Here is a 24,451-nt window from a genome sequence, read left to right on the forward strand (position 1 = left end):
ACTACTGATGAATTTGGTGACAGAGGCCTGCAAAAGATAGTAAAAGTGGCTTGAGCAAGATAAATCAGATGAAAACTTCCACAGGTTTTTCTCTAATTTCAATTATCCTTTCCAGTTAACCCATTATCAAGTACTACTCAGGAGATTTTTTTACTTTGTTAAAATTTTTTTGATTGGATTTTTTAAAAGCTGAATAAACAAAAAGTATTCAAAAGTTAAAAATGTATTACACATACACATGGTGCTTTTTATCAAAGAAATTTATTTGCATGTAAATAAACACATTTTTGTAATGTTTTGGGAAAAAAATCCCACAGATTTTTATCTACTTTCAAAAAAATGAAAAACCCCAAAGTATTTACAGAACGGCCATATGCACAGAAAATCAAATTTGAAAGTTTTTTTAGAAAAGACCCTCCCCAACTGCTCCTGATGTACATTTTTAAAACACAAAATTTACAGCTCAGTTTTTCTACAACTGAGCATGTTTCCCAACCTAGCTTCTGAGATGTTAGGTACTTCCTACCCCTCAAAAAAACTTAAGGGTAGAAATAAAGAGGGAGGGAGATTTAGGGATAAAAGGTTAAAAAAATGAGACTGCCAAGGGATTGTGAATGAGTTTCCTATACTGGAATCTGCTTTAAGTGACTCAACTGGATACTATGACTCACTGGCTCCCTGGAAGGCTTCTTTTCAGAATTCATGATAGTGCTGCCCTGTATTTTCAGACCTAGGCCTTAAGGAAAATCCTTCCAAGAGCCACCAACCTCAAGCCTAGTTTTGGCAATTATATCATTTCATTTCACGCCTCCCCCCATACTTTTTAAAATAAACTGATTTTTTGAACCTGGAATCTTCATGTACATCAGAGCAGGTTTTGACCAAGAACCCCTAACATGAAGCCAAAAGACAGAAGAGGAATCAGGTCAAACTAAGAATACATAAGACACCAGCAGCAGAAGATAGGTAGAAGTTGACTTCATGTCCTTGTCGTCTTTTGAAACAGAAGAATGAGTACACCTAGACAGGAGGGAGGTGTCCCAGGCTTGGTTTATTCTGCCTCTTCTCCTCCACCCTGTGGAGAAATGCAGTGCTCCCTGGTTCTCAGGCAGGGTGAAGCAGTTTAGCCCCGGCTCCCTGTTAAGCAAGTTCAGATGCTGGGTCAGTGTGTGGGGTGTGCCCATCGACAATTCAGGGGCTTATCCTTCATCCAGATCCTAACTCGGAATTCTTTGATCTGGGATGAAGACAGAAAGAGAGAAAAAGCTTCCCAGTTTACTCATTTTGGTATTTGTTGGCTCTACTTGGGGGAGCTGAGCCCCTGATATTATGCAGTACATTCCCCATACTTTCCCCACCCAAACTTAAAAACCATTTTAACTTTTTTTTTTTTTCCTGCAGAAACCAATGGGATAAGATTCAAAACTAGGTGAGAAACTTGTGAGAAATCCAACCTGGTTGTATGTCTGAGAGGCTGCTACTGTATCAGCATCACAAGATAAAGCACTCTGGTATCACCTTGCCCATGTCCTCCTTAGTGTCACCCAAGACATTTGACTCTGATACGGTAACCGATAACTTTTCTTGCTCCACTTTGCAATGTTTCGTTTCCTACTTCTTATTACCTTGGGACACAAAAGTGGCAGAGTTGTTGAGAGCTGATGACCAGAAAAGGGAGAACACTAAAGGAAATCAGAGACAGTCAGGAAAGAAAGCCAAAGCTGATTTTCCAACTCTATGCTAACTCCAACCTGCAGAAAGAGCTGAATATAGAAATCTTCTTCAGTATCTGATGAAGTCACTCCATTTATGACACACACACACACACACACACACACAAATGAATCACCTGGCTTTTTTTTTTTTTTTTTTTAATCCAGAAGAGTTGTGCTGGGGATCGTGCCCCATCCTGCTGATACAGATCCTGAATGGAATCATCAGGAATGGCACAGTGCAGGTGTCAAAATCAAAGTAAGGCCGCAGAATTTTGAGAGGACCCTCCAAATACTGAGAACTTGTGTTGCACTCAAATGGTCTCCTGGATTTCTATATGTATGAGAAGGGCTTCTTATTGATGTCCCCCAGAATCCAGACTCAGACCTGTTCTTCCAAAAAGGTCCAATTGTGTTGCTACATAGTAGCAAGGGTTTATCTTCATGCCCACCTAGCATTCCAGGCCCCCATTACTTCAAGTGAGCTTGAAAACGGTTTTAAGTGAACTATGGCTGCAAATTTTTTACTGTTTTATCTAAGGGAGCATACAGTGGAGTGATTAAAGTCTGGACTCCTTATCCTTGTGATGAAGGGAAACAAGGAGCCCAGTTCTCAGGAATGGCATCAGTTCTCCTACAAACAAAATGCTGGGATATGGACTTTTGGCACATTGTAGAAATAGGAGAACTATGAATTCTGTAATGGTTTTCATGCCACTGGGTCAGGGAGGCTATCCCACTTTTAAACTTTACTGAATCTGAAAACATGTTTACATCCCAAAAAGCCAGCCAAGCTTTCTTTAAAGGAAAAAACTATAAATCAATACCTCCACAGAAAGGTAACTCCTAATATTCCTATGATGTCTGAACCCTATGAAAAACCTCCTATAACAAAAACACCATTTTGGTTTTCTACTTGACTCCAAAGGTGGGCTCTGACTGATCTGCTTCAGCTTGATACTACATTACCAGCATAAGCCACAAGCTCCCTACCACCAAATAAGCCTCCTCCTTGCCTCCCATCATTTTGAACCCTGAACCTCATAGAATAGAAAAAAACACTGTATAAAAGCAAACAGATAAAGGGTTAAAATATTACAAATAAATAGCTAAAATCATCTTCCCTCCCCAATCACTCCTCTAAGAAACAGACACCAAACATTACTTAAGTGTCCAAAATGACCCAAGTCCTTCATTTGCCCCTGCCTCAAATGGACAACTACCCAAAGGTGAACAACCTTCATGCAAATGCATCAAGGAATGTATTGCTTTTTCATTTCTGCCCAGCCCTTCAAATACATGCACTAAAATGAGTTTAAAACATGGCCTAAAAATGGAAAAAGGGAGAAAAAATATATATGAATATTTCCCACAAAACTGTTTCCCACCCTTCCCTCTCCCTAAGCCCTTCCCACCCCCTCCCTTTCATAAGCAAATATTTTAAAACTTTTTTTTTTTTTCTGGCAAAGGAACAAGTGATTTGTGGTAACCAGAATCAAACCCTATGGTCTCTTTAGTAGGGTCCGGCTATGCCTTTCAAAATTCATCCCACTTGGTGTCAAAGCCATGCCATTTAAGATTCTTAAACACAAAATCAGACCTGTCTGACTCACTCCTTATGATGATTTGCCTATACACTTAGTTCTTCTCTGGCCATATTTTTGCTTTAAATAGGTTCCTAGTTGCCAATCAGGGCCACATCCATAAGATCGTCATCTTCCTCCCCAATCATAAAGTCAGGGCTGAGCCTTGAGGGCCTGTCTGTAGATAAGATTGTGTTACTTGTCATAGACAAGGACTGGTCTGAAGAGATGGGTGATTTAGACCAACTCTCTGGCTTGATGCTATGAGATTTTTTCTTGTCTCGGTCTTTGTCCCGGTCCCTATCTTTGTCCTTTACTTTCTTCTTTTCTTTTTTGTGCTTCTTATGCTTCTCTGTGCTGTATTCTGGAAGAGGTCGGATGCCATCATCTGAGCTAGGACTGTTCTGATAAGATTTCTCTGCTATGGAGGAGCCTGACTCACTTTCACTGTCCAGATTCTGGGGGGTATATGCTGGTGACTTACTATGGCTGGGAGAGCCACGCTCATGCTTTGGAGTGGAACCACTGATGAGTGGAGAGCCATAGTTTTTGGAAGAGGCCATCTGAGGCCTGAGCCCTTCTCCACCACCTTCCCCAGGTTTCTGCAAAGTCACTTTGGCTTTAATGCTGGGGGATCCCCCATCATGCTTGCTGATGATAATTTTTGCCACACCCGTGCTCCCCACATTTTTAGACTCTGAGGTCTTCTTAGATGAATCCACTGAGCCCCCCGAGGTGGAAACCTTTGATTTGTCTTTATCACTTTTCTCACGCTTGCCCTGGAACTCTCCTCCAGACATGTTATGTTTGGAGGACACAGGATGGCTAGAATTTGTGCTCACCCCCATTTGGCCGTCCATTGGGTCTTCACCCCCAGGGCCACTGGTGACAACCCCATGCTTCAGTTTATCTATGACAGCTGTTAAAGACGGCTTCTTATTTCTGCTGGGAGATTTCCCTTTGGAACTCCCATGCTGGTTCTGAGAGGATGACATGGAAGAGCCACTTGAGGAAAAGGAAGAGGAAGATGCTGTACAAGAGTTAGATGATGGGGGAGTTTTCTGAGACAATGAGCCTGAGGATCCTAACCCTGAAGATGACTTCATGCCGGTGCTTGAACTAGTTCCAGACATGTGAGAACCACCAGAACCTGAACTGATAGGGGACTTGGCTTTAGAGGATGGGGGAGTCCCAGGAACAGGCTTCATTGGAGAGGCAAGCTTATCAGAGCCTCCAGGTGGCCTCGAATGGGAAGGGGATATGTTTGGTTTACTTAAAGAAGGATTCATAAGTGATGATGGCTTCCCTTGAGGTTTCATCTTGGTGCTGCTGGAGCCACTGCTCAGTCCATGCTTGGTAATAGGAGAGGAGCCTGGCTTTCCCCCAGACTGGGATGAATTTTTGGATTGGCTAGATCCAGAAGACCCTTGGCTAGAATATATACTGCTACTTAACTTAGAACTTGATGAACCTTCTGATTTACTGCTTTTCATCTTGCCTGAGTTGGAAGCAGAAGATAAGGAAGAATGGCTATGGTGGCTTTTACTTCCTGAGGAAGACACAGAACCACTGCTGGTATACTGACTGTGAGAAGAGGGCTTGCCCACCATCACAGTTCCCTTAGGAATCTGAATAGTAATTTTGGGAATGGGTGGTGTGGCAACACCTGGGGGAGTCTGAGATCTTCCTGAACTGCCTGGAGATTTGGATCCACCTGTACTAGTAGGTGGGGTGAAAGGTCGGTTAGAACTGTGAGATGGAGACTTTCCCTCAGTGTCTGCCTTCTTCCGCTTTGGAGGCTTATCTTTGCTTTTGCCATCATTAGAAGGGGTTCGACTGCGTTTCCCTGGTTTGCTGTCTAATCCTGTCCCTGACAGACTACTATTACTGGCACCATTGCCTTCCTTTACTCTCTTTTGAGTCTTTTCTTTCCCTAAGTCCCCAGTGGTCAATAAAGGACTCTGGCTACCACTGTGATGCTCCATAAGATCTGTAGGACCCAAAGCCTTACCAGCCACTGCTATAATACTGAAATCAACCGTGTCAGCTTGGCTATTGCCTTTAAACTTAGTCTCCCCATTATCACCTCCAAGCATTGGCACCCCCAAAGTATTTAGTGCCTGAGATGCAAATCCTTTGAAATCATCATTATCTCCACTTTGGCTGCTTTCATCAAAATATTCTTCTCCAAAACCACTTTGGCTCTGGCTGTTCAACAAATCAGGATTGAAATCTACTCCATCAGGAAAAAAATGATTGGTAGGTGAGTCACTACTGGGGCTGCCAGCAGCATCTGCAATAAGGTCAGCTGGATCAGTGTATGGATTTTCATTATTATTGGCTTGAAAGACATCAGGGTCAAAGAGGGCACTCTGAGAATGCCCAGAGCTTGAAGAATCTCGAACAGGGGTGCCAATGGGTGGACAATCGTCACTAGTGCTGGGAAGCTTAGAAGCTTCTTCTGCAATGTCTGAAAGGATATCAGTTACATCTGGGCCAATGCTGTCTGAACTGGATAGTCGGACCATCCTTTGAATACTGGGTTGGGGGTGAGGTACTGGTTGCGGGTAAGTTGTTGGGGGAGTACTACACTGGCTTGGAGCTGGAGTGATGTGTGGCGTATCCAGCGTGTCAGCTGTCATGTTGACATCAAAGATAGGGTTTTGTGAGTCAACATCCATTGAAAATAGCTCCCTCTGAAAGTCATCTTCAGTCTGGTGCTTTGGTTTGTCAGGTGGTAATCTTGATGACTTCTTCTTCTTTGTCTTGTTGCTTCCCGAGCACATTTCCATCCGGGGTGAGCCGGAAGAGGAGTTCTGCCTTTCTAAAGGGCTGCTTCCATAAAGGGTTGAGAAATCCTGGGCAGGATTATCTTTAAGAAGGTTCATGAGCATCGGGTGGTTCTTGGTGTTGCCGGCCATCGAAGAGACAGGTGGCGGCGTGTGATGAGGAGGGGTCGGACTCGAGCCAATGGTAGACCCCCCGTTCCCTGTGATTTGCAACAAACTGGTAAGAATTGGGTTCTGAGATACCTTGCTGAAGTCCTCCCCATGGCCCACCGACTCATGCCGATCTTTGATGCTCATGCTCATATTAAACAAGGTGGTAATGGGACCCCCCGGAAAGGTGTTGGTTGGTGTAGTGGTACCACTCATTGGGTTGTTGCCTGTGGTCATGCCATACCCTGGGCTGCTAGCCGGGGGCAGGTTCTTTTTCACCATGTCTTCAACTGTCTCTGCAATGAGGGACAGTGCTGGAGTGTCGGCCTGAATGGTTTCAGCTTTCCTCCGAATAGCCCTCATCGTCACAGGAATCGACATACATCTGTAAAATAAGATGGAAAAAAACAAAATGAACAATGCATTAGCTGCTACTTAAACCAATTTTTCATTTGAGATAAAGGCTTTACTTTTGCCTTAAGTAAAGATGTGCAATAAATAGTTTTCAGGTAAGGCAGAGGACCTATAAGGCAGGAGCAGTTCTGTAAAATGCCAGAGCTTTGGATATACCCATTCTAAAAAGAATCTGGAGGAAGACTTCCCTGATGGTCCAGTGGCTAAGACTCCATACTCCCAATGCAGGATGCCTGATTTTGATCCCTGGTAAGGAACTAGATCCCACATGCCACAAAAAAAGATTCGCATGCCACAACTAAGAGCTGGCACAGCCAAATAAATATTTTATATGAATGAATGAATAAAAAGAATCTGGAAGGAATTCCCTGGTAGTCTAGTGGTTAGGACTCCAAGCTTTCACTGCTGAGGGCCCAGGTTCAATCCTTGGATGGGGAACTGATATCCTGCAAGCCACATAGAGGAGCCAAAAAAAAAAAAAATCTGGACCAGGAGGCAATCATCAACCTCCTTTGACATGCCATCAAAAACAAACCAATCCTAAACAGATGTCCAAATAATTAGATACCATACTGAACTAAAATAAAACTGGTAATAATGACCTCAGTAAGAAAATGCCCTCCTTTGGGGACTTCACATGTGATTAATGGTGTAATTGTATATACAATTTATCTTAATTGATGAACCACTAGAAAAATCTCTTGACCCATCAAATTCTATACTTAAATAGCTTAAATCACCCCAAAGCTATCTGTGAAAAGTACTACCACTGGCAGGAAATCCTTTTTATTTTAAAGCAAAGCACTTTTTATGTTACAGATAAATTTATGTTTATAAACATGTTTGAAAACAATTTGCTCTACACTATGTCAACAACCTTTCTTAAAAGACCAGATAGTAATATATTGACTTTTTAAGATTATATGGTTTCTGTCCAGCTACTCTGCCATCTTAGCTCAAAAGCTACCATAAACAATATGTAAAGGAACAGACATGTGTTCATTTACAGGCATGTCTTATGTGTCAATAAAATTTATTTTTATTTACTAAACAGACCACTCGTACCTGCTCTAAAAAATCTTGAAATTACATATTAATGCTTCCAGGAAGCTGAATGGCTAAAGTATCTTCCCACATACTGCTGTTTGACATATTACATGTGTTTTTTACAAAAATGACACAGAGGAAAAGTGAAAAAAAGATCTACATTTTTTTCAGCTCTCTCCCTCATAAAAGAGCCCTAACACTGGGTCTGAAGTTACCTACTTTACTTCCTATTACTCTTATGAGATTTATAAAATCAAAAACTCATATTGCTTCTAGATCCAAAAGCAGAGAAGTGTGAATTCAAAGCAGTGACTAAATACCTTCCACCTAAATTTCTAATTCATTTATTACTGAAAACAGCATTCTTTATACACCTCTTAATGGTACTCTGATGAAAAAGGGCCAGTGCTACCTTTGAACAACTTTGGCAATGAAGTCATCTGTGCAGATGAGTGCATCTGACAGCCCCTTGTAGAGTTTACAGCTCACATGTGTTGAGTCCTGCACATCCATTACCACTGAAAAATAAAACATATAGGAGGTGTTTAGGATGGATTTGGCTTCAGTTTCTGACTTTTCAAGAAGAGATAAAAGGACCAAACTGCTACCCTGAGAGAGGTCCTAACCACCCACATAACTCACCACACACCAGGGAGTCATTCACAGGGTGCTGAAAAGACACGCTGAAACGAGACTCTGAGAGGGGACACACTTCAAATTGGAGAAGCCCTGGAGAATCTAAAAGGCAAAGAAAAGGATCATAAAATAATCAACTAGATAAAAAGACTTGAGATGTGTAAATAGTAATCATTAATTATGAAATCCTTTCTCTCCCTCACTGGAAACTAAATCCCATATATTTTTTTAAAAACATGAAACCCACTGGCACTCACAGGTGATTGAAGAAATCAGATTCCCAAGAATCTACCAGTTTATGTTATAAATACTCTAAAACAAAGTAAACTTCAGTTTTTTTAAATGAAGATATTTAATCCCTAAATTGATAAAGTCCTTGGCAGATATAAACATCCTGCCTTGAAAATCAATTCTGAAAATAAATGTGGCCAAGAGGAGTTTCTCATTCTATTTGATAAGCATCAGAATCACTGTCATAAACTCTGCTTTCTACTAGTATACAGCTGTTAGCTATACATTCCATAGTTTGGTAAACATGGACGTAGGGAATACAATCTAAAATGATATATTTATGCCAAATACACTTACATATAACTATCATCGTTGGTTTCTAAGCCAAACATGCTGAAAGCCCAGAGACAAGAATTATATACTTTCTTGGGGAAAAGTATGTATCTCTGTAGGACTAACTTCATAACTATCTCACAAAAACTCATTTTTAAATGCTCTAAAGCTATGTGGATAATCTCCTAGGATTGAGATACATGAAACAGAAGGGTCATAAGGATACTTGCACATGTTCTGTGTCATTACTTCAACTTTCTAAAATTTTTCGTTTCTGGAACAATTCTTACTCCCATAAAATATACGTCCTGATTTACCTTCTGGGTTTCTTCTTGCCTACCATTTGAATGGCACAGTTCTATCACTGAAATGTTTACAACTAATGTAAAAAATTAACTATGATTAACTAGAGCAGCCAAAATTCATATCAAGATTTCTAAGAGCAAACTGTGTGAAAAACATCAGCATTCCAGAATCCTGGGAGAGAAAGAAAAGGGCACAGGTCTCATCTGTTTTTAAGCTACATGATAAAATTCTCCAAAGAAGGTGGAGAAAATATACTCAGGATTAAAACGTGAGAAGCACTGCCTAACAACCTAAAATTTAGGTGTCAAGAACTCTCTTCCTACAAAATCTCAAATTATACCTTATATATCTGCTGCAAGATTCAGGGCCCTAGGTACCCAATTACACCACTGCATGCAGAAAAACAGTAAGCCCATTGCAAAAAAACTCAGTAGTTTCCATATGCCAATATACAGATTGCTTCCATCAAAATTATCCACAGAGCTTAAACTAGATTCCCAACTCCTCCCACAGAAATTCTAATTAAGTTCATTTGGTATGGAAACCAAATATTTGTAGTTTTAGAAGCTCCACAGGTGATATGATGAGCCACCAAATTAGAGAACTACTAGAGTAATCAGTCGGAGAAAGCAATGGCACCCCACTCCAGTACTCTTGCTTGGAAAATCCCATGGGCAGAGGAGCCTGGTAGGCTGCAGTCCATGGGGTCACTAAAAGTCGAACACGACTCAGCGACTTCACTTTCACTTTTCACTTTCATGCATTGGAGAAGGAAATGGCAACCCACTCCAGTGTTCTTGCCTGGAGAATCCCAGGGACGGGGGAGCCTGGTGGGCCGCCGTCTATGGGGTCACACAGGGTCAGACACGACTGAAGTGACTTAGCAGTAGCAGAGTAATCAGTACCATTTACCGGTAAATACAGCAAAAGGAAAGGCAGTACCTTCCTTCAGAATAGTTCTTTTGACACAGCTTCCTATGAGGGTGTTATAGGCCACTTGGTGTCTGATCAGATTCAGGATAAGAGGAACCCGGCCAGGGTGCTGAAAGGTGATTTTGCTAACAAGGGTTCCCTGTAGACTTCTACCATCTGGAAGAGGAGCATCCTTGTTGAGGAAATAGCAGTGCTGTTGACCTGGAAGAGCCTGGGCAAAAAGAACAAAGGGAACAAATGCTATTTACTCAGCCACTGTACTCCAACCACAAACTATCCTGAAAAAAAAAAAACAAAAAACACCCTACTCCTCAAAAATCAGCAATTTCTTGCCACTCACTTACTTGGCTGAAAAGACCCCTTTTTTCTAAATGTTCTGCCAGTGGTTTCCTAACCTAGCTAACATAAAAATTACCTCAGAAATCTGTATAAAAGGGGTCCCTGAACAGTAAGTGCAAAATTTTTATTTTTTAATAACACCCTATGGGACGGGGGAGCCTGGTGGGCTGCCGTCTATGGGGTCACACAGGGTCAGACACAACCGAAGTGACTTAGCAGTAGCAGTATACAGTTATAATGGAGCCAGAATTGAGGAACTGTTACTTTAGACTATTGTCAAACATTCAAATAAATTCAAGTTCAGATGTGGTTTAAAAACCGTCCTTAATTCACTCATTCCAGTACCTTCTTCTCTGTAAGTACTCTGTAGATCAGAAGTTCACAGCACTTGAAAGGATTAAACAGCAAGAATTCTTAATACCTACTTATAAGCTTATTAAAGTTTAGAATACCATTAAGAGACTTTCATTTGAAATTTCAACAATTCAATGTACATTTTTCCTAACTTGGAAGTTATGTTCTTTTTCAGTACATTTCAAAGATATCTGTAATTTCCTGCCTGAGAAAACAGGACATGATCTGGTAAGCCAAAAGAATGTCTTCTGATTTCGATATCCTATAAAAGGAAGATTCTGATCTTGGGTCCAACCATAATCTACAACAATCCATAACGCCTTACTTACAGCATAAAATCGCATGTTGTGATTCAAAGGTAAGGGGTCAGGATCCTTTGACAGTTCAAATTGAGTGATCAGTTCATAGAGGGGTACATAAGTTGGCTGAGTTTCAAACAATGGAATTCCTGGAAGAGCAAAGATCAATATAATCACAGTAAGATGAAAATGTTGACAGCTCAGTTTTCCCTTCATTCACCCATTTATTCAAGAAGTACTTACTAATAAGCACTGACTAGTTCAAAACACCATGATATCTATACCTATCACTAGTTTTTTGAGGTCAAGACTGAAAGAGGGCTAAGATAATGTGAATTTGAAGTTTGCTTTTACTTTTATAACAATTATTAGCTTCTGATGCTGCTTAAAACTCACCTGTGCAGTTCTGAATTTTCTGAACAAATGCTCTAGATACTGGAAGTGGCTGGGGAAATTTCAAGAAGAAACAAGCAGGAAGATCAACACTGTTGGCACTGGTAACTAAGGAGAAGGAGGGAGTCCTTCAAAAAAAAAAGTAGAGGATTGGGATTCTGAATTGATGTAAAAATGAAAAGTTCTCAACACTCAGACACGTTTGTATCATATAAACACATACAAAGACTATCAAACTGCACTCTTTGAACTTCCTTCCCCCAATTCCAAAATATCCTATTTGTTAACCCTAAAGTATCTTATCGAACATCTATCCTGAAACACGTTCTCTAGTTATTAATATTACTCCAACATAGCTCCAGATCAACATAAAGTCCCATAAGAAAATCCCATAGAGCAATCACTAAACCACTAAGCCAGTGGAAGTAGCACGGTTCTCTTCTTTCTCTCTCATGATAAAACTGTGTTCTATGAGCAGACTTCAAAGAGGAGCATGCAAATACCGAAAAGAGAAATCAAATGGATAAAACAAAAAGCCCACCCCTAGGAAGTCAAGTGTGGGAAGAGCCAAGTCAAAGTAATACTTGTTTCTTATTGGGCTTAAAGTTGAAAAAAAATGGACTTTGCTACCCTAGAATTATATTTCACTTACCATTTGTTGTCAACTGGATGTGATCCCATAATTAATGGTGCAATTGGGAGTTTATACATAGCAGATGTTCCTTCGATTGTCACTGATGCATTCATGCCCAAAGATCGAGGAACTGGGAAAAAGAAAAAAAATGGTATTCTCCAGAGTAACACAAATTATAAGGATCTTAACATTAAAAAAAAAACAAAAAGCTAGCTTCTGTGTAATTTGTCAGCCCTAATTATCAGATTCTATACCTATATAACTTAGAAATGCTACAAGTACCTTTCTAACAAACCAATAATTCTGTTAGTAAATAATACAAAATATAGGAAACAATGCAGTCTAAGGAAAAAAAATTTTAAAGACCGATTACCAATATTAACTTATTTTCTCCAACTTCAGAATGCATTTAAACAGAATTATGACTACAGACAGTCAATGACTGAAGTTAAAAAGGGGAGCAAAATGAGGTATTAGGCCATTTTTCATTAGGTTTTAGTCTATTAAAGTGCAAATACAGGAATTCCCTGGCAGTCCGTGGTTAGAACCCTGTGCCTTCACTCCCAAGGGCATGGGGTTCCATCTCTGGTCAAAGAACTAAGATCCAGCAAGCCATGTAGTGCACCCAAAAAAAGTGCAAATACAAAGTAAGATCCATTATTTTAGTTCTTTAGTAAGTTGGTTAACTTCTTTACCATTAAAGTAATGATTAAAGCAAATTTCAAGTCAGATCATTTACATTTTCTCATTCACTCATTTACTCATTCAAAAGGATCAATTAAGCCTTTATTATTATGTATGTATATCCTATGGACAAGGAGCCTGGCAGACTACAGTCCATTGGGTCGCAAAAGAGCTGAGCATGACTGAGCAACTAGATGACAACAAACGTATATATACATATGTATATATGTATGAATGTGTATGTATATATCAGAAGCAAACTCTGGTAGAAATGGAAAACTTTGATAGGGATGGCATATTTATTTGTGAGTAGCAAACCAGAAAGTACAGGCAGGTCTGGGCATTCAAATTTTTTAAAATATTTTTTAAACACTGAGCAAAACCTTTAGTTACTTTATAGTGAAAGTCTTACCATTATTCTCATGCAAAATGATAGGGGATGTTGTCTTATCATCCAGCAGGTCAGAAGGAGAGGCATAATACTTCAAGTTCATTAAATGACCTATGAAAAATAAAACATCACTACTTTATCAGGTAACTTACAAATAAAGAAAAATATTCCCTTCCTATAAACCTATATACAAGAAAATAGTTTAAAATATGAGAACTCATGATCCAAAGCAGCTTGTGAAATACGACAGAAGCATAAGTATTATTTCTAGCAGCAACAATTTACTTCACAATTAAAAAATATGAAAACTAGGGGAGGGCAAGTATTGACACCTTAGAAACCACTAAAAAATACACAAATGAGAGGGGTAAATTTGGAGTCTGGGATTGGCAGAGACAAACTATTATACAACAGTGTCCTACTGTATAGCACAGGGAACTACGTTCAGTATCTTATAATAAACTATTATGAAAAAGAATAGGAAAAAGAATAAAAGTATATACAACTGAATCAGTTTACCATATACCAGAAACTAACACAACATTGAAAATCAACTACATTTCAATTAAACAAAAAGAAAACCATCACAAATGACTAGTAATTTTCACCTTCTGCTTATAAAACCAAGATGAAATTTTAAGTAGTAATCTTTCAACTAGAAATTAGGTTTTTTTCTAAACAAGCAAAATAGCATCACATACCCCCACTTCTTGGAGTGAGATAGCCAACACTTCCATGAAGAATCTTGTCCAAGGGACCAGCATTGGTTGCTTTCCTGCAAGACAAATGATCTATGTTTATTTACATTTAAGCCCTGAAGGTATTAGCATATAATGTCATAATGAGTTCAGCCCTTACACATCTTTTAATTCTATCCTAATGACTCTATCTTGGGCCTTACACATCTTTTAATTCTATCCTAATGACTCTATCTTGGGCATTTAACAATTATATTTCACCCTCAAGGTGAAGGGATAATTTCTAAGAATATACCAGTGTGTAATATGGTGAACAAAAATTACAACTATAATATTATTTATCAGAAGGGAGGCCAGGTTTCACAAGTCTTCTCATAAAACCTATGGAATACCAACCAACAACTTAGGGATACTGATATTCAGAAAATGGAATGCAATCATTTGGGAAGTGAAAGGATATGGACAAGATGTACAGTACAGGTAAAATACAGATGCATAGTAACATGCATCTATAATACATATTTTTTAAATAACAGAAGCCTAGTAACCTATAGACAAAAAACTTTAAGAACAAGGTCAAAGAGAATTGATACTTTAGCCAGTCTTACCAATACATAACTGCCATTTTAGATAGATCCTGTTCTAAGGATTGGAGAGCCAAGTACATTTTAGTCTTCAGTTTGCTGGAAAGTAAACAGAACAAGAATTAGTTAACGAATATACATATACACAAACACTGAAAGCCTAGAGAGCAAATCTACCTTGGAAGCAACTTAGATATCTATCTAAAAAAAAAAAATTAAAAAACAAAATCATTAGTGATCTACCAAAGCTAGTTTTTATCTCTACTTAAAAGACCAAGCAAGTAAGCAGAATCCCAATTAGGTTAAAAATATAAAACCAGTCCCATGACAATTTCTTTCAGCCTAGAAATCAATATGCTGAAGATACCTCAAGGATTATAATCTACCTTCTAGCACTATAATCATTAATGCAGATACTGTTTATTTAAAATACCTTTAAAGGACATTAATTAGCTGAGTTATAGACTGTCAGAATGAATAGAAATTACAAATGAGCTAGGGCAGAAGACTTGGCAAATTTCTAAGTACAAAATGATTTATAGATTTATACTAATTTTTCAAACAAAAGCAAAAAATACTTACTTGTCCCCTGGAAGGTTATAAAGATTAACAAGACCCTTAAGGTGCTTAGAAAATTCATCAAAATTTTTTTCCCTGTAAGATGTTCAGGGAACAGGAGAGAGGGAAGAGAATAAAACATATAATTACTACTCAATCGTATCAGCAAAGTCCCAAAAATCAAGGCTATATAAAACTAATCTTAATAATTTGCTTTTATTTTTCCCCCCAGAGTTTTCTGGAATCAATCAAAAGTTGCAAAAGAAAATACAATGTTCTCCTTTCTCTGCTCCATTTTTTGGGAGAAGGTGCTAATAAGCAGTATAAAAGATAGTCAAAAAGACCTGTTACCTCATATACTAATTTGTTCTTCAGTAATGAGACTTAGTTTAAATAAAGCACTTCTCCTCTTAATTTGTAACTGAGATGACTGGATGTCATGAGGAAAAAAAATCTTTTAGAGAGAAAAAGGAAGTAAATAAACTACGAAGATAGGACACTTTCATGTATACACTAAGAGCAGAGAAAGGAAATGAACAGTGGGAGAGAGATGGGAGACCTAAGTAAAGGCAGAATAGGTAGTGTGGAGGCAAACGATATATTTTGAAATGTTCCTATAACAATCCTATAACAAGATTTACCCCAGGAAAAAGAAACTACTACCAGGAATCCTGGCATCCTAAAACCTAACATTCAGAGATGGATTCTTAGTCAAATAAGCTTTTATAGGCAGGAATCCAACACAACTCAACAATTCTAAGTCTCTATTCCTTTTTCAAACTTAAAAAAAAAAATGTCTGTTGAAAACTGTACTGCTCTGACAAATGTCAGATACTTGATCAGGCATTTATTGAATACTTACTGCCCAAAGTGCCATGAAGACACTAAAAAGAAACAAGAGCAACAGCAAAATATATTCCTTACCTTAAAATCATCATCTATACAGAGTGATTAAAAATACCTGGTAAAGACTAATATTCTTTCTAAAGTTCCCACTTCCAAACATGCTTACAAATTAACTTTAGAACACCATCAGTCCATAAACTGGTACAGTCTCCTATTCTACATTAGAACCAGAAATACTGGTTTCCTGGACTATTCTGATAATACATCTTTGCTAGACTTATTGAGTAAATGAAATCATAAAAGGTTATTTTTTTATGTTGCATTGCAATTTTTCAAAGCTCATTCAAATCTGGTGTATTTGGCTGTAAGGACATTAAAATGATCACTGGAAGGCTGAGTGTAAAACTTATTTCTCAATGTTAAACCCGTAAGATTCCTCCGTGTGATGTCTGATAACTGCACTATATTTAAAACATAAAATTGATGTAACAACTTTCTCAAATTCCCAGAGAGTTAATTCTGGGTTTAAATTTAAGCATGGAAATCTCCACTCAATTAAAGGAGAAAAGATAAGCCAATGACAAAAGACATCAGTTACTAAAAGAGACTGTCTTCAAGCCTAGCACTTTACTATGATTTAGGACCCATAAACCTGAAATATAAAACAATTTTTCTCAAAGTGAAAAAAAGTTCTTTCCATAGTATAGACTCAATTTTCTCAAGCTTTCTCTAATTCAATAATTAGGTTCTATTTATTTTTGTTCCACAGAGAATTCCTAAGGTTAACTCAGCAGTTCTCAACCAGGAGTGATTTTGTCCTCCAGAGGACGTCTGACAATATCTGGAGATATTTTTGATTATCACAGATCAGGAGGTTATCATAGATCCTAACTAGTTGGGAGAAACCAGGGATGCTGTTTAACATTCAAGAATGAACTGGGCAACTCCCTAGAGCAAAGAATCTCCCAACCCAAAATGGCAATACTGTCAAGGTTGGGAAACCCTAGGATAGATGGAATAGAGTGTTAAAAAAAAAAAGCTAAGTCAATTCTGAAAGTGATCAAGTACAGACTCTGAAAAATCTTGACCCAAGAAAATAAAGTTGTTCCTTAGAAAAGTAAATTCTAACCATTCTCAAAATGTAACTATAAAGAACAGCACTGTCTGCCAATAAAAGGGAATGTAAATGTCAGCTGCTCACCTTAGCTGCTGTACAAGCTCTGGACAGCTCTGAAATTAAAGAAATTATGTTAAAACTCTAAGCTACTTTAAGATGCTTGAAGACATCAAAAGTTTTTTTCTTTTTTATTAATAACACATGCTTTTTAACAAAAACATTAAAACTATAGAAGGTCCTTATATTAAGATATCAAAGACATCTTCTTCCTACTTGGTAAACCATGGGGTTGGGTCATGAAATTAAAAATCAAATATATGAAATACTTTATAAAGGAATCAACTTTCAGTTGCTTGTTTAAAACATTAGGACCTCTCTTTAAAGCCATCCTTGGAATTCATATCCAACTGTCTGGTTATACACCTGTTACATTCGTCTCTATTACAGGGCTTTTCAGAGACATTAGCTATATACAAGATTATCTGTCCTTCTTGATTATAAGTTCTTTGAGGATAGGAATTTAAATTGTTCATATCCCCAGCACCTATTGTTCAACTGCGGCTCATGTTTGTTGATATGAATTGGAAAAAGTTCCTCTGGTGTTTCTTCTTGTCAAAGCCTTTGGATGATGTCAGAGATGGACCCAGAGTATTCTAAATTCCACTCTACAGCTACTGATGTTGTAGCCCATCACATCATCTCTACAGTGGCTCGTGAAAAAACCTAAACCCAAACTATTTCAAACCCCAACAATATCTTTAAAAATTAATGTCCCTAAGTAAACCCCACAGATTCCAGTGAAATATCAACACATACCACAGGATTCTCCCCATGGTGAGCCACTTTTACATCACAAAGCTGTCCTGCAGGATCTAACTGCACTTCCACATAGAACATATCTGACGTGATGTAACATTCAGTGCCACTGGCACTGAGATGAGAGCCCAGTCTAGCAGGAACAAATCAAAACAAAAATTAATAGAAGACACATAAATAAAGCCACCCAAAGTCAACACTAAGTTAAATATTTCTGCCTACAGATATACTACTTACCCATTCTGTCTTGCTATAGACTCCAAACGGTCAGTCATTGCTGGTAAAGATGTTACTACAAAAGGGTGAAAAAAAGGAAATCACAAAGCATGCTCCAAATAACTTAAATAGTATTCTTCAAAGACAGAAACATCCTGAGGAGTGTATCTGTCCTTCCAAAGCCATAAACACATTCAATAGTCCAAATACTTGTAATCTGCACAAAGCTTATCTATAGTTCAAATGCTTATAATTTGCACAAAGCTCACTGATAAGGCTTAGCTGCAGCCTAAGCAATAAGGGTCAAAAAAAAAAAAGATCTATTTGAAAAAAACTGGACCTTTCTCCTTTCACTTTTTCTTTACTCATTTGGGACAGGTTATCTTTAAAGACGGAGAAGGCAATGGCACCCCACTCCAGTACTCTTGCCTGGAAAATCCTATGGATGGAGGAGCCTGGTAGGCTGCAGTCCATGGGGTCGCTAGGAGTCGGACAGGACTGAGCGACTTCACTTTCACTTTTCACTTTCATGCATTGGAGAAGGAAATGGCAACCCACTCCAGTGTTCTTGCCTGGAGAATCCCGGGGATAGGGGAGCCTGATGGGCTGCTGTCTATGGGGTCACACAGAGTCGGACACGACTGAAGTGACTTAGCATAGCATATATCTTTAAAAAAGACATACTTAGGGACTTGCTAGTCATCTAGTGGTAAAGCGGGTATGGATCCAATCCCGACTCATTTATGATAATCAGTGTAAAACCTGTTTGTCTGTTTTTACTCTCATTTTCCTTCAAAACCAGACAGAAGTAGTAATTATAAGCTTGAATAATCAAGCTCATGACTTAAATTTCATGTTTGCTTTCCTGAAAACATTTTTTTCTTTCCTCTTTTCGTTTTCTTATGAAAACATTCTTAATAAATACTGTAAAAGTCTTACAGTCAAAAAGTCCATCTTCTTATTGAGTTAATTAGGAGAGAACATGTGAAGGAAAAAAATTTCCCCCTCCTATATGCTATCTTAGTTATCCTTCATCAATTATTTTTTGAGTCTCTACCAGCCTTCAAAATAGAATAAAAAATAAATGTTTCAAAAGTTCAGGTAAAAGTTCATCTCAACTTCATAATGAAATCAAGAGTGAGACCTATCTATCTCAACTTACATTTCTAGTATAAAAGTCTTTCCTAAACTGGAGCGTTTTTAAGACGTTAGCATATTTCAACAATGTTTACAAACCTTTGAGAGCTTTCTGCAATGTCTCCAAACAGCTGACCAAATGTTGGTGCCCTCCAGAACTCATTACAACCCTCTTCTCCTATATTAAAATAGGAAAACATTTGAGGTAAAAATTAACCAAGCCAATAGTTTTTGGTAAACACATACATTATTCTAGAAATAATATTTCAGGAGTCTACAGATTATGAAGTAGTCTATATACTCTATATTTCTTATATATTCTAGATAATCTATAAATTTTTAATTGTTATTTTGTCCATCTGTCCAACAGAGGAAAGGTTAATCTACTGAATACATGGATACACCATATCCATATCCATGAAAGGAGAAAAGGGTATTTTCACATCTAGGACTTCTCTGGTGGTCCACTGGTTAAGATTTCATGCTTCCAAAGCAAGGGATGTGGGTTCAATCCCTGGCTGTGGGACTAAGATCCCACATGACACAGTGCAACCAAAAAAAAAAGTCTACAACAAAGGTATTTCCAGATCTAAAATAATTTTCAGGGAAAAATTAGAAGAATCAAAATGTAATAAATGCAATCAGCCTCCTGCAGAAGATGACTATATCCTAAGACTCACAATGGGGTGGCTCAAATTTGACAATTCCCAAACCTAATAAGGTGATATGCATGTAATCTAAGAAATACAACCAAACCTTAGTCAAACTACTGGGCCAGCTAAAAAGTTCATTTGGATTTTTCCATGTTACGGAAAAAACAGAATGAAATTTTTGGCCCACCCAACAGACTCACTCTAGGAAACAAGATACATAATCCAAAAATCCAAAGAACAAAAATTTAGCATAATTTTTCTAAACCTATTCAAGGAAGCAGTTTCTCTCTGTACAACATTCTAGTCCCCAGAAGTATGAGCAGTTTTATGATACAAGGATAGGTTTTGAGGCTTTTCCACGCCCTAAATCCATCTTTCTTGGCTCTAATTCCATGCTCCCAAACATCTGCTTAATTAATAATCCAGATTCCTTTATACCTTAAATAGACAAGGACTGTGTCCATTGCTCTAGACAATGGATACCAGTATTTTGTTAACTGGAAAGACAAACCCTCATTAATAAACAGGCATTCTGACTTTCATGTTAATCTACTGAGATTTTGTTAATATGTCAGTTTTAAAAGGGCTTCCCCAGTGGATCAGCAGTAAAGAATCTGCCAGCAGTGCAGGAGCCACAGGAGACATGGGTTTAATCCCTGGGTTTAGAAGATCCCCTGGAGGAGGACATGGCAATCCATTTCAGTATTCTTGCCTGGAGAATCCTATGGACAGAGGAGCCTAGCAGGCTACAGTCCATAGGGTCGTAAAGAGTTGGACATGACTGAAGAGACTTAGCATGCACACACACAGTTGTTGAAAATTCTTCAAAATCTTTTACATACCAATAAAAGTAGGTTTCTGAATCTGCAAAAGTGACAAATAGACAATGGAAGGTATGGTGACCAAACCAAGAATTGGTAACCCAAAAGAGGGTCTTAGTAGCCACCTGGAGTCCTCTAGCTCATGATGTTTCTCTAATGACAATATCATTTAGAGGTGGTATCTCAAACTAGAATATGGCTGCCTTCTAGTAAAAAAATGACAACCTCTGAATACCCATACTGGAAAAATTGTCATTAAGACTTAAAAAAACAACAACAACAACAAATCTTTTTTATGTATAAAATCCTGAGCCAGAAGATGTCTGTAGAACTTAGTTACAGAAATCTCTAAGCAACATGACATTTTGGTGTCCATTATCTCATTTGATCTTTACAGCAAAACTGTGTGAAAAAGCCAACTGGTATTGCTCATCTTACTCAAACTGGTGTCTCTACCTTCTAGATGAGGAAATTGAGGGTAGGAAAAAAACAAGTAATTTGTCCAAGGTTATACAGGTAGTAGTGGAGTCAAGATTAAAATAAAGGTTTTTTTGACAGCAAATTCAGTTCTCTTACTAGTGCTGTGCTATACACTCACCCCACTCCCTGTATTCCACTTAACTAAGGGCTCCCCATACTGGTGAATGCCTCAGGAAGGAGAAAGTACTGTAGAGAAAATCACAGAGTAAACAAGTGAAGTTAATTAAAAATGATTGCAAACTCTACTACCAGTATAGATACAATGAAAGTATTAACACATTAGAATCAAGGAGCTTGACAGGAAGTAAAAAGTAAATGTTTCTCTATATCAGGCTATCATGTGTATCTTTTTTTTTTGGCAGCGCTGTGGGACTTGTGGGATCTTAGTTCCTCAACCAGGGATTGAACCCAAGGTTACAGTAATGAAAGCTGGGAATCCTAAACACTAGGTCACTAGGAAACTCATTATGCTTTATAAGTGTGTTTCTTACAACTTTTGCCTAAAATATCCCAGTTTACTATAACTCATGATTAACAAAATTCTACTAACATATCTTCTTCTTAGGTAGACTCTTAAAAGTTGAAAGCCATCATGTTCGTATGATGTTATGAGAAATAAAACTGAAGACACACCATAATAACTAGCTAGAAAAAGTCTACATAGGTAACTTAGCTTATCAAATAATTTTCTAAGCACAACACTTTATCCAGTTCACCATAATCCTCACCATGACTTGACGCACAAGCTTAATGGTTTCACTCCAAGGTCTATTTTGGTTAAATTTTGCATGGAGCCGTTCCAAGAGAGAACTCATCTTACTCAGCTTTTCCGACTCTAAGATATAAATCAGAAAACATCATTAGCAACTCTTCGTTCAAGACCTTCCACAGTTTTTCTTGCAAACAAAACTCCCATACTTCATCCTGGTACGAACTCAGTTAAAATCTTTTCCAATATCATTTACTTCAAAATACACAAAGAATTCATTTCTAATAACAAGTAGACAGAAATTATGGGCCTAATCTAACAAACACTATAGAAGGGGACTGCTTTCTCTTCAGACTTAATGAGAAGCAAAAAAAGAACCACCTCCAGTCCTGAGGATCAAGACTACTGTTTAACAACAAAATAATTTCATGATATGCCTGAAATCCTTTGCATGACATATACAGAGCATACATTTGAACATGGCCTTACTATGGTTAGTTGGTTTTCATTGTGAAAATACAGACTTTCTTAATTTTTTCACATTATTTTAAGAGATCAATTTGTAAGTATTATCAAGAAAACAAGCTTCATTTGCCATTCAGCTATTTCCTGTTTGAATTCAAACTGTATGAACAAGGAACATGTCAAGTGACTGATGGATGAGTTTCAGGCAAAGGTAAGAGAAAGGTAGAAAAGAATGGATCCCAGATAGTGTTTGAAGGAAACTCCTACAACCTCCAACACTCCCGTAATTCTTTTAACTGCTTAACACGAGCAAGGACTGTGCTGGAGACCAGCAGTGCAAAAATACAATATGCCTGAGATGACATCTGTGAGGGGGTGTGGATAAGTTAATGTGAAAATAACCATCACACAAAGCAAAATGAGATATGCTCTTAAAAATAGACACATTACTATCAAAATTCAAAGGAGGAAAAGTGTGTAATTAGTTTAGGGACGTTACAGAAAAGATGTCTTGAAAGATGAATAGAATGTCAGCAATCAAAGTTGAAGTAGTGACATCTTCAAATAGAGATTCAACTCCTCCCTCCAAGGCCTTCATCTTCTGGAAAACTGTTCTTGGGGCTGTTTCATCCAGTTTATGATTCTGGAGAAATGTTTGGCAATTCCCACATTTAAGACATTCACTCAGGCACTATTTTACATCTCAGAGACACAGCAGTGAGCAAACTAGACAAAATTCCTGCCTCACTAAGATTCCACTTAACACTTGTCATTCTCTGCACCCTCTTTCCTTTCTCCTTCAAACACACCTCCCTTCTCTCCGTTGAGAAGGCCGATGATAAATATCTTTACAAAAATGCTTCAATGAAACTTTTTTTTTTGAGCAACTATTATGTGCTTGGAGAAGGAAACGGCAACCCACTTCAGTGTTCTTGCCTGGAGAATTCCATAGGCGAAGGAGCCTGGTGGGCTCCGTGGGGTCACAGAATCGGAAACGACTGAGTGACTAACACAACACAACATTACGTGCCCAGGACAATACAACGATGAGTAAAGCAAGATCCTGCTCTACTAAGCTCAGAGTACATTGGAGAAGACAAGAAAATAATCGTGTATCAATAGAACTATGTCCGAAATGCTAAGGGAGCATCTAAGCTGAAATGTGGAACTTTAGAGAATATAAAGTTACACAGAAAAGTGTTTTTCAGCAGTTCTTAGTTCAGATATTTAAAGACTGAAATTAAAAGCATTTTTAAAATATACAACACCACAAGATATGAACACTGTGACATTTTTGAAAACTACTGGCTTTTAATACCATAAGGACCTATCATTTCATTCACGCCAAAACATCTTACAGTACTTTGATATACAGCGTTCTATTACTGTTTTATATCATTATTCAGATTTCTCTTCTGAAGAAGCAAGTTTTACATTAACTTGCCCGGTCTCCCATCTCTTTAGGCTAAAAAATGCTCTGAGGCCCAAATGTTGCCCCTTGCCAAACAGGAAACCTTCACACTCAAGTTGGGAGCCCCCATCTCGCCAAAGTCGAAGCTCTCCATCACCAAGGAAGGCAGTCAGACTCTAAAACTCAGACATATCCCGCCTCCTAGATCCTGAGCCCTCGGGAGAGTGGCCCCCGAGGAGGCATTGGCTCCCCCAGCTGTGTCCCGCCCCCTGATTTCCCCCTCAGTCACTCACCCTCGGTCTCCCCCTGAGCCTTCATCCTGACGGCGGGGAGGGCCTAAGTCCTACACAAGAGGATATGCCCTTCCCCACCAGTAATGGAGGAACCAAGTTGGTTCGGGCTCCCGGGACGCAGGGCACCTGCAGTCCCACTCTTCCAGGGAAGACTCAGTCTGAAGTCCCCGGCGGCAAGAAGAGAAGGGTGCTCGCGGCCGCCGCCATCTTCCCCAACGGAACTTCCAAAAGATCGCGAGATTAACCGTGATCCTGCGAGAGAGAGACAGAGAGAGAGGAAAGGGGCTGGGCACCAAATATCGCGAAAAATGATTTATACGTTGCTTCTCGCGAGATTATCCCCACCCTGCCTGCTCTCTGGTTTGTCTCCGACCTCTCGGAGCTAGGCGTGGAGCTTCTGTAGTGGTAGTGTTCCACAC

General features: G+C 38.6%; 1 protein-coding gene across 3 annotated transcripts; it reads right to left on the minus strand.

The window, feature by feature from the left end:
• Window positions 1–242: 242 nt before the first annotated feature.
• Window positions 243–24,451, minus strand: MED1 (mediator complex subunit 1). Of its 3 annotated transcripts, XM_061391618.1 has the most exons (17): window positions 24,033–24,451; window positions 21,883–21,989; window positions 19,300–19,378; window positions 18,085–18,139; window positions 17,848–17,980; window positions 17,116–17,144; window positions 15,093–15,164; window positions 14,535–14,609; window positions 13,930–14,003; window positions 13,250–13,339; window positions 12,172–12,283; window positions 11,523–11,647; window positions 11,157–11,275; window positions 10,144–10,345; window positions 8,338–8,433; window positions 8,108–8,213; window positions 243–6,619 (listed from the first exon to the last, which is right to left on the minus strand). In XM_061391618.1, the coding sequence occupies exons 1-17, from the start codon at window positions 24,055–24,057 to the stop codon at window positions 3,391–3,393; spliced, it is 4,728 nt and encodes a 1,575-aa protein (XP_061247602.1). In that variant the 5' UTR covers window positions 24,058–24,451; the 3' UTR covers window positions 243–3,390. The 3 variants fall into 3 exon arrangements, with proteins under 3 accessions (XP_061247602.1, XP_061247603.1, XP_061247605.1); XM_061391619.1 differs by lacking the exon at window positions 21,883–21,989 and having other exon boundaries at window positions 24,033–24,283; XM_061391621.1 differs by lacking the exons at window positions 17,848–17,980; window positions 21,883–21,989; window positions 24,033–24,451 and having other exon boundaries at window positions 19,300–19,319.

The sequence above is a fragment of the Bos javanicus genome, chromosome 19 (genome assembly GCF_032452875.1).
Source record: "Bos javanicus breed banteng chromosome 19, ARS-OSU_banteng_1.0, whole genome shotgun sequence".
Classification (NCBI taxonomy): Eukaryota; Metazoa; Chordata; class Mammalia; order Artiodactyla; family Bovidae; genus Bos; species Bos javanicus.

Bases quoted from the DNA above. Each gene is read 5' to 3' on its own strand.
- MED1 (XM_061391618.1), bottom strand. From the start codon at position 24,057: ATGAAGGCTCAGGGGGAGACCGAGG. The intron at 19,379-21,882 runs GTGAGGATTATG...ATTTTAATATAG, and splicing joins AGCTTGTGCGTCAAGTCATG to GAGAAGAGGGTTGTAATGAG. The intron at 14,610-15,092 runs GTAAGTATTTTT...TTTACTTTCCAG, and splicing joins TATAACCTTCCAGGGGACAA to CAAACTGAAGACTAAAATGT.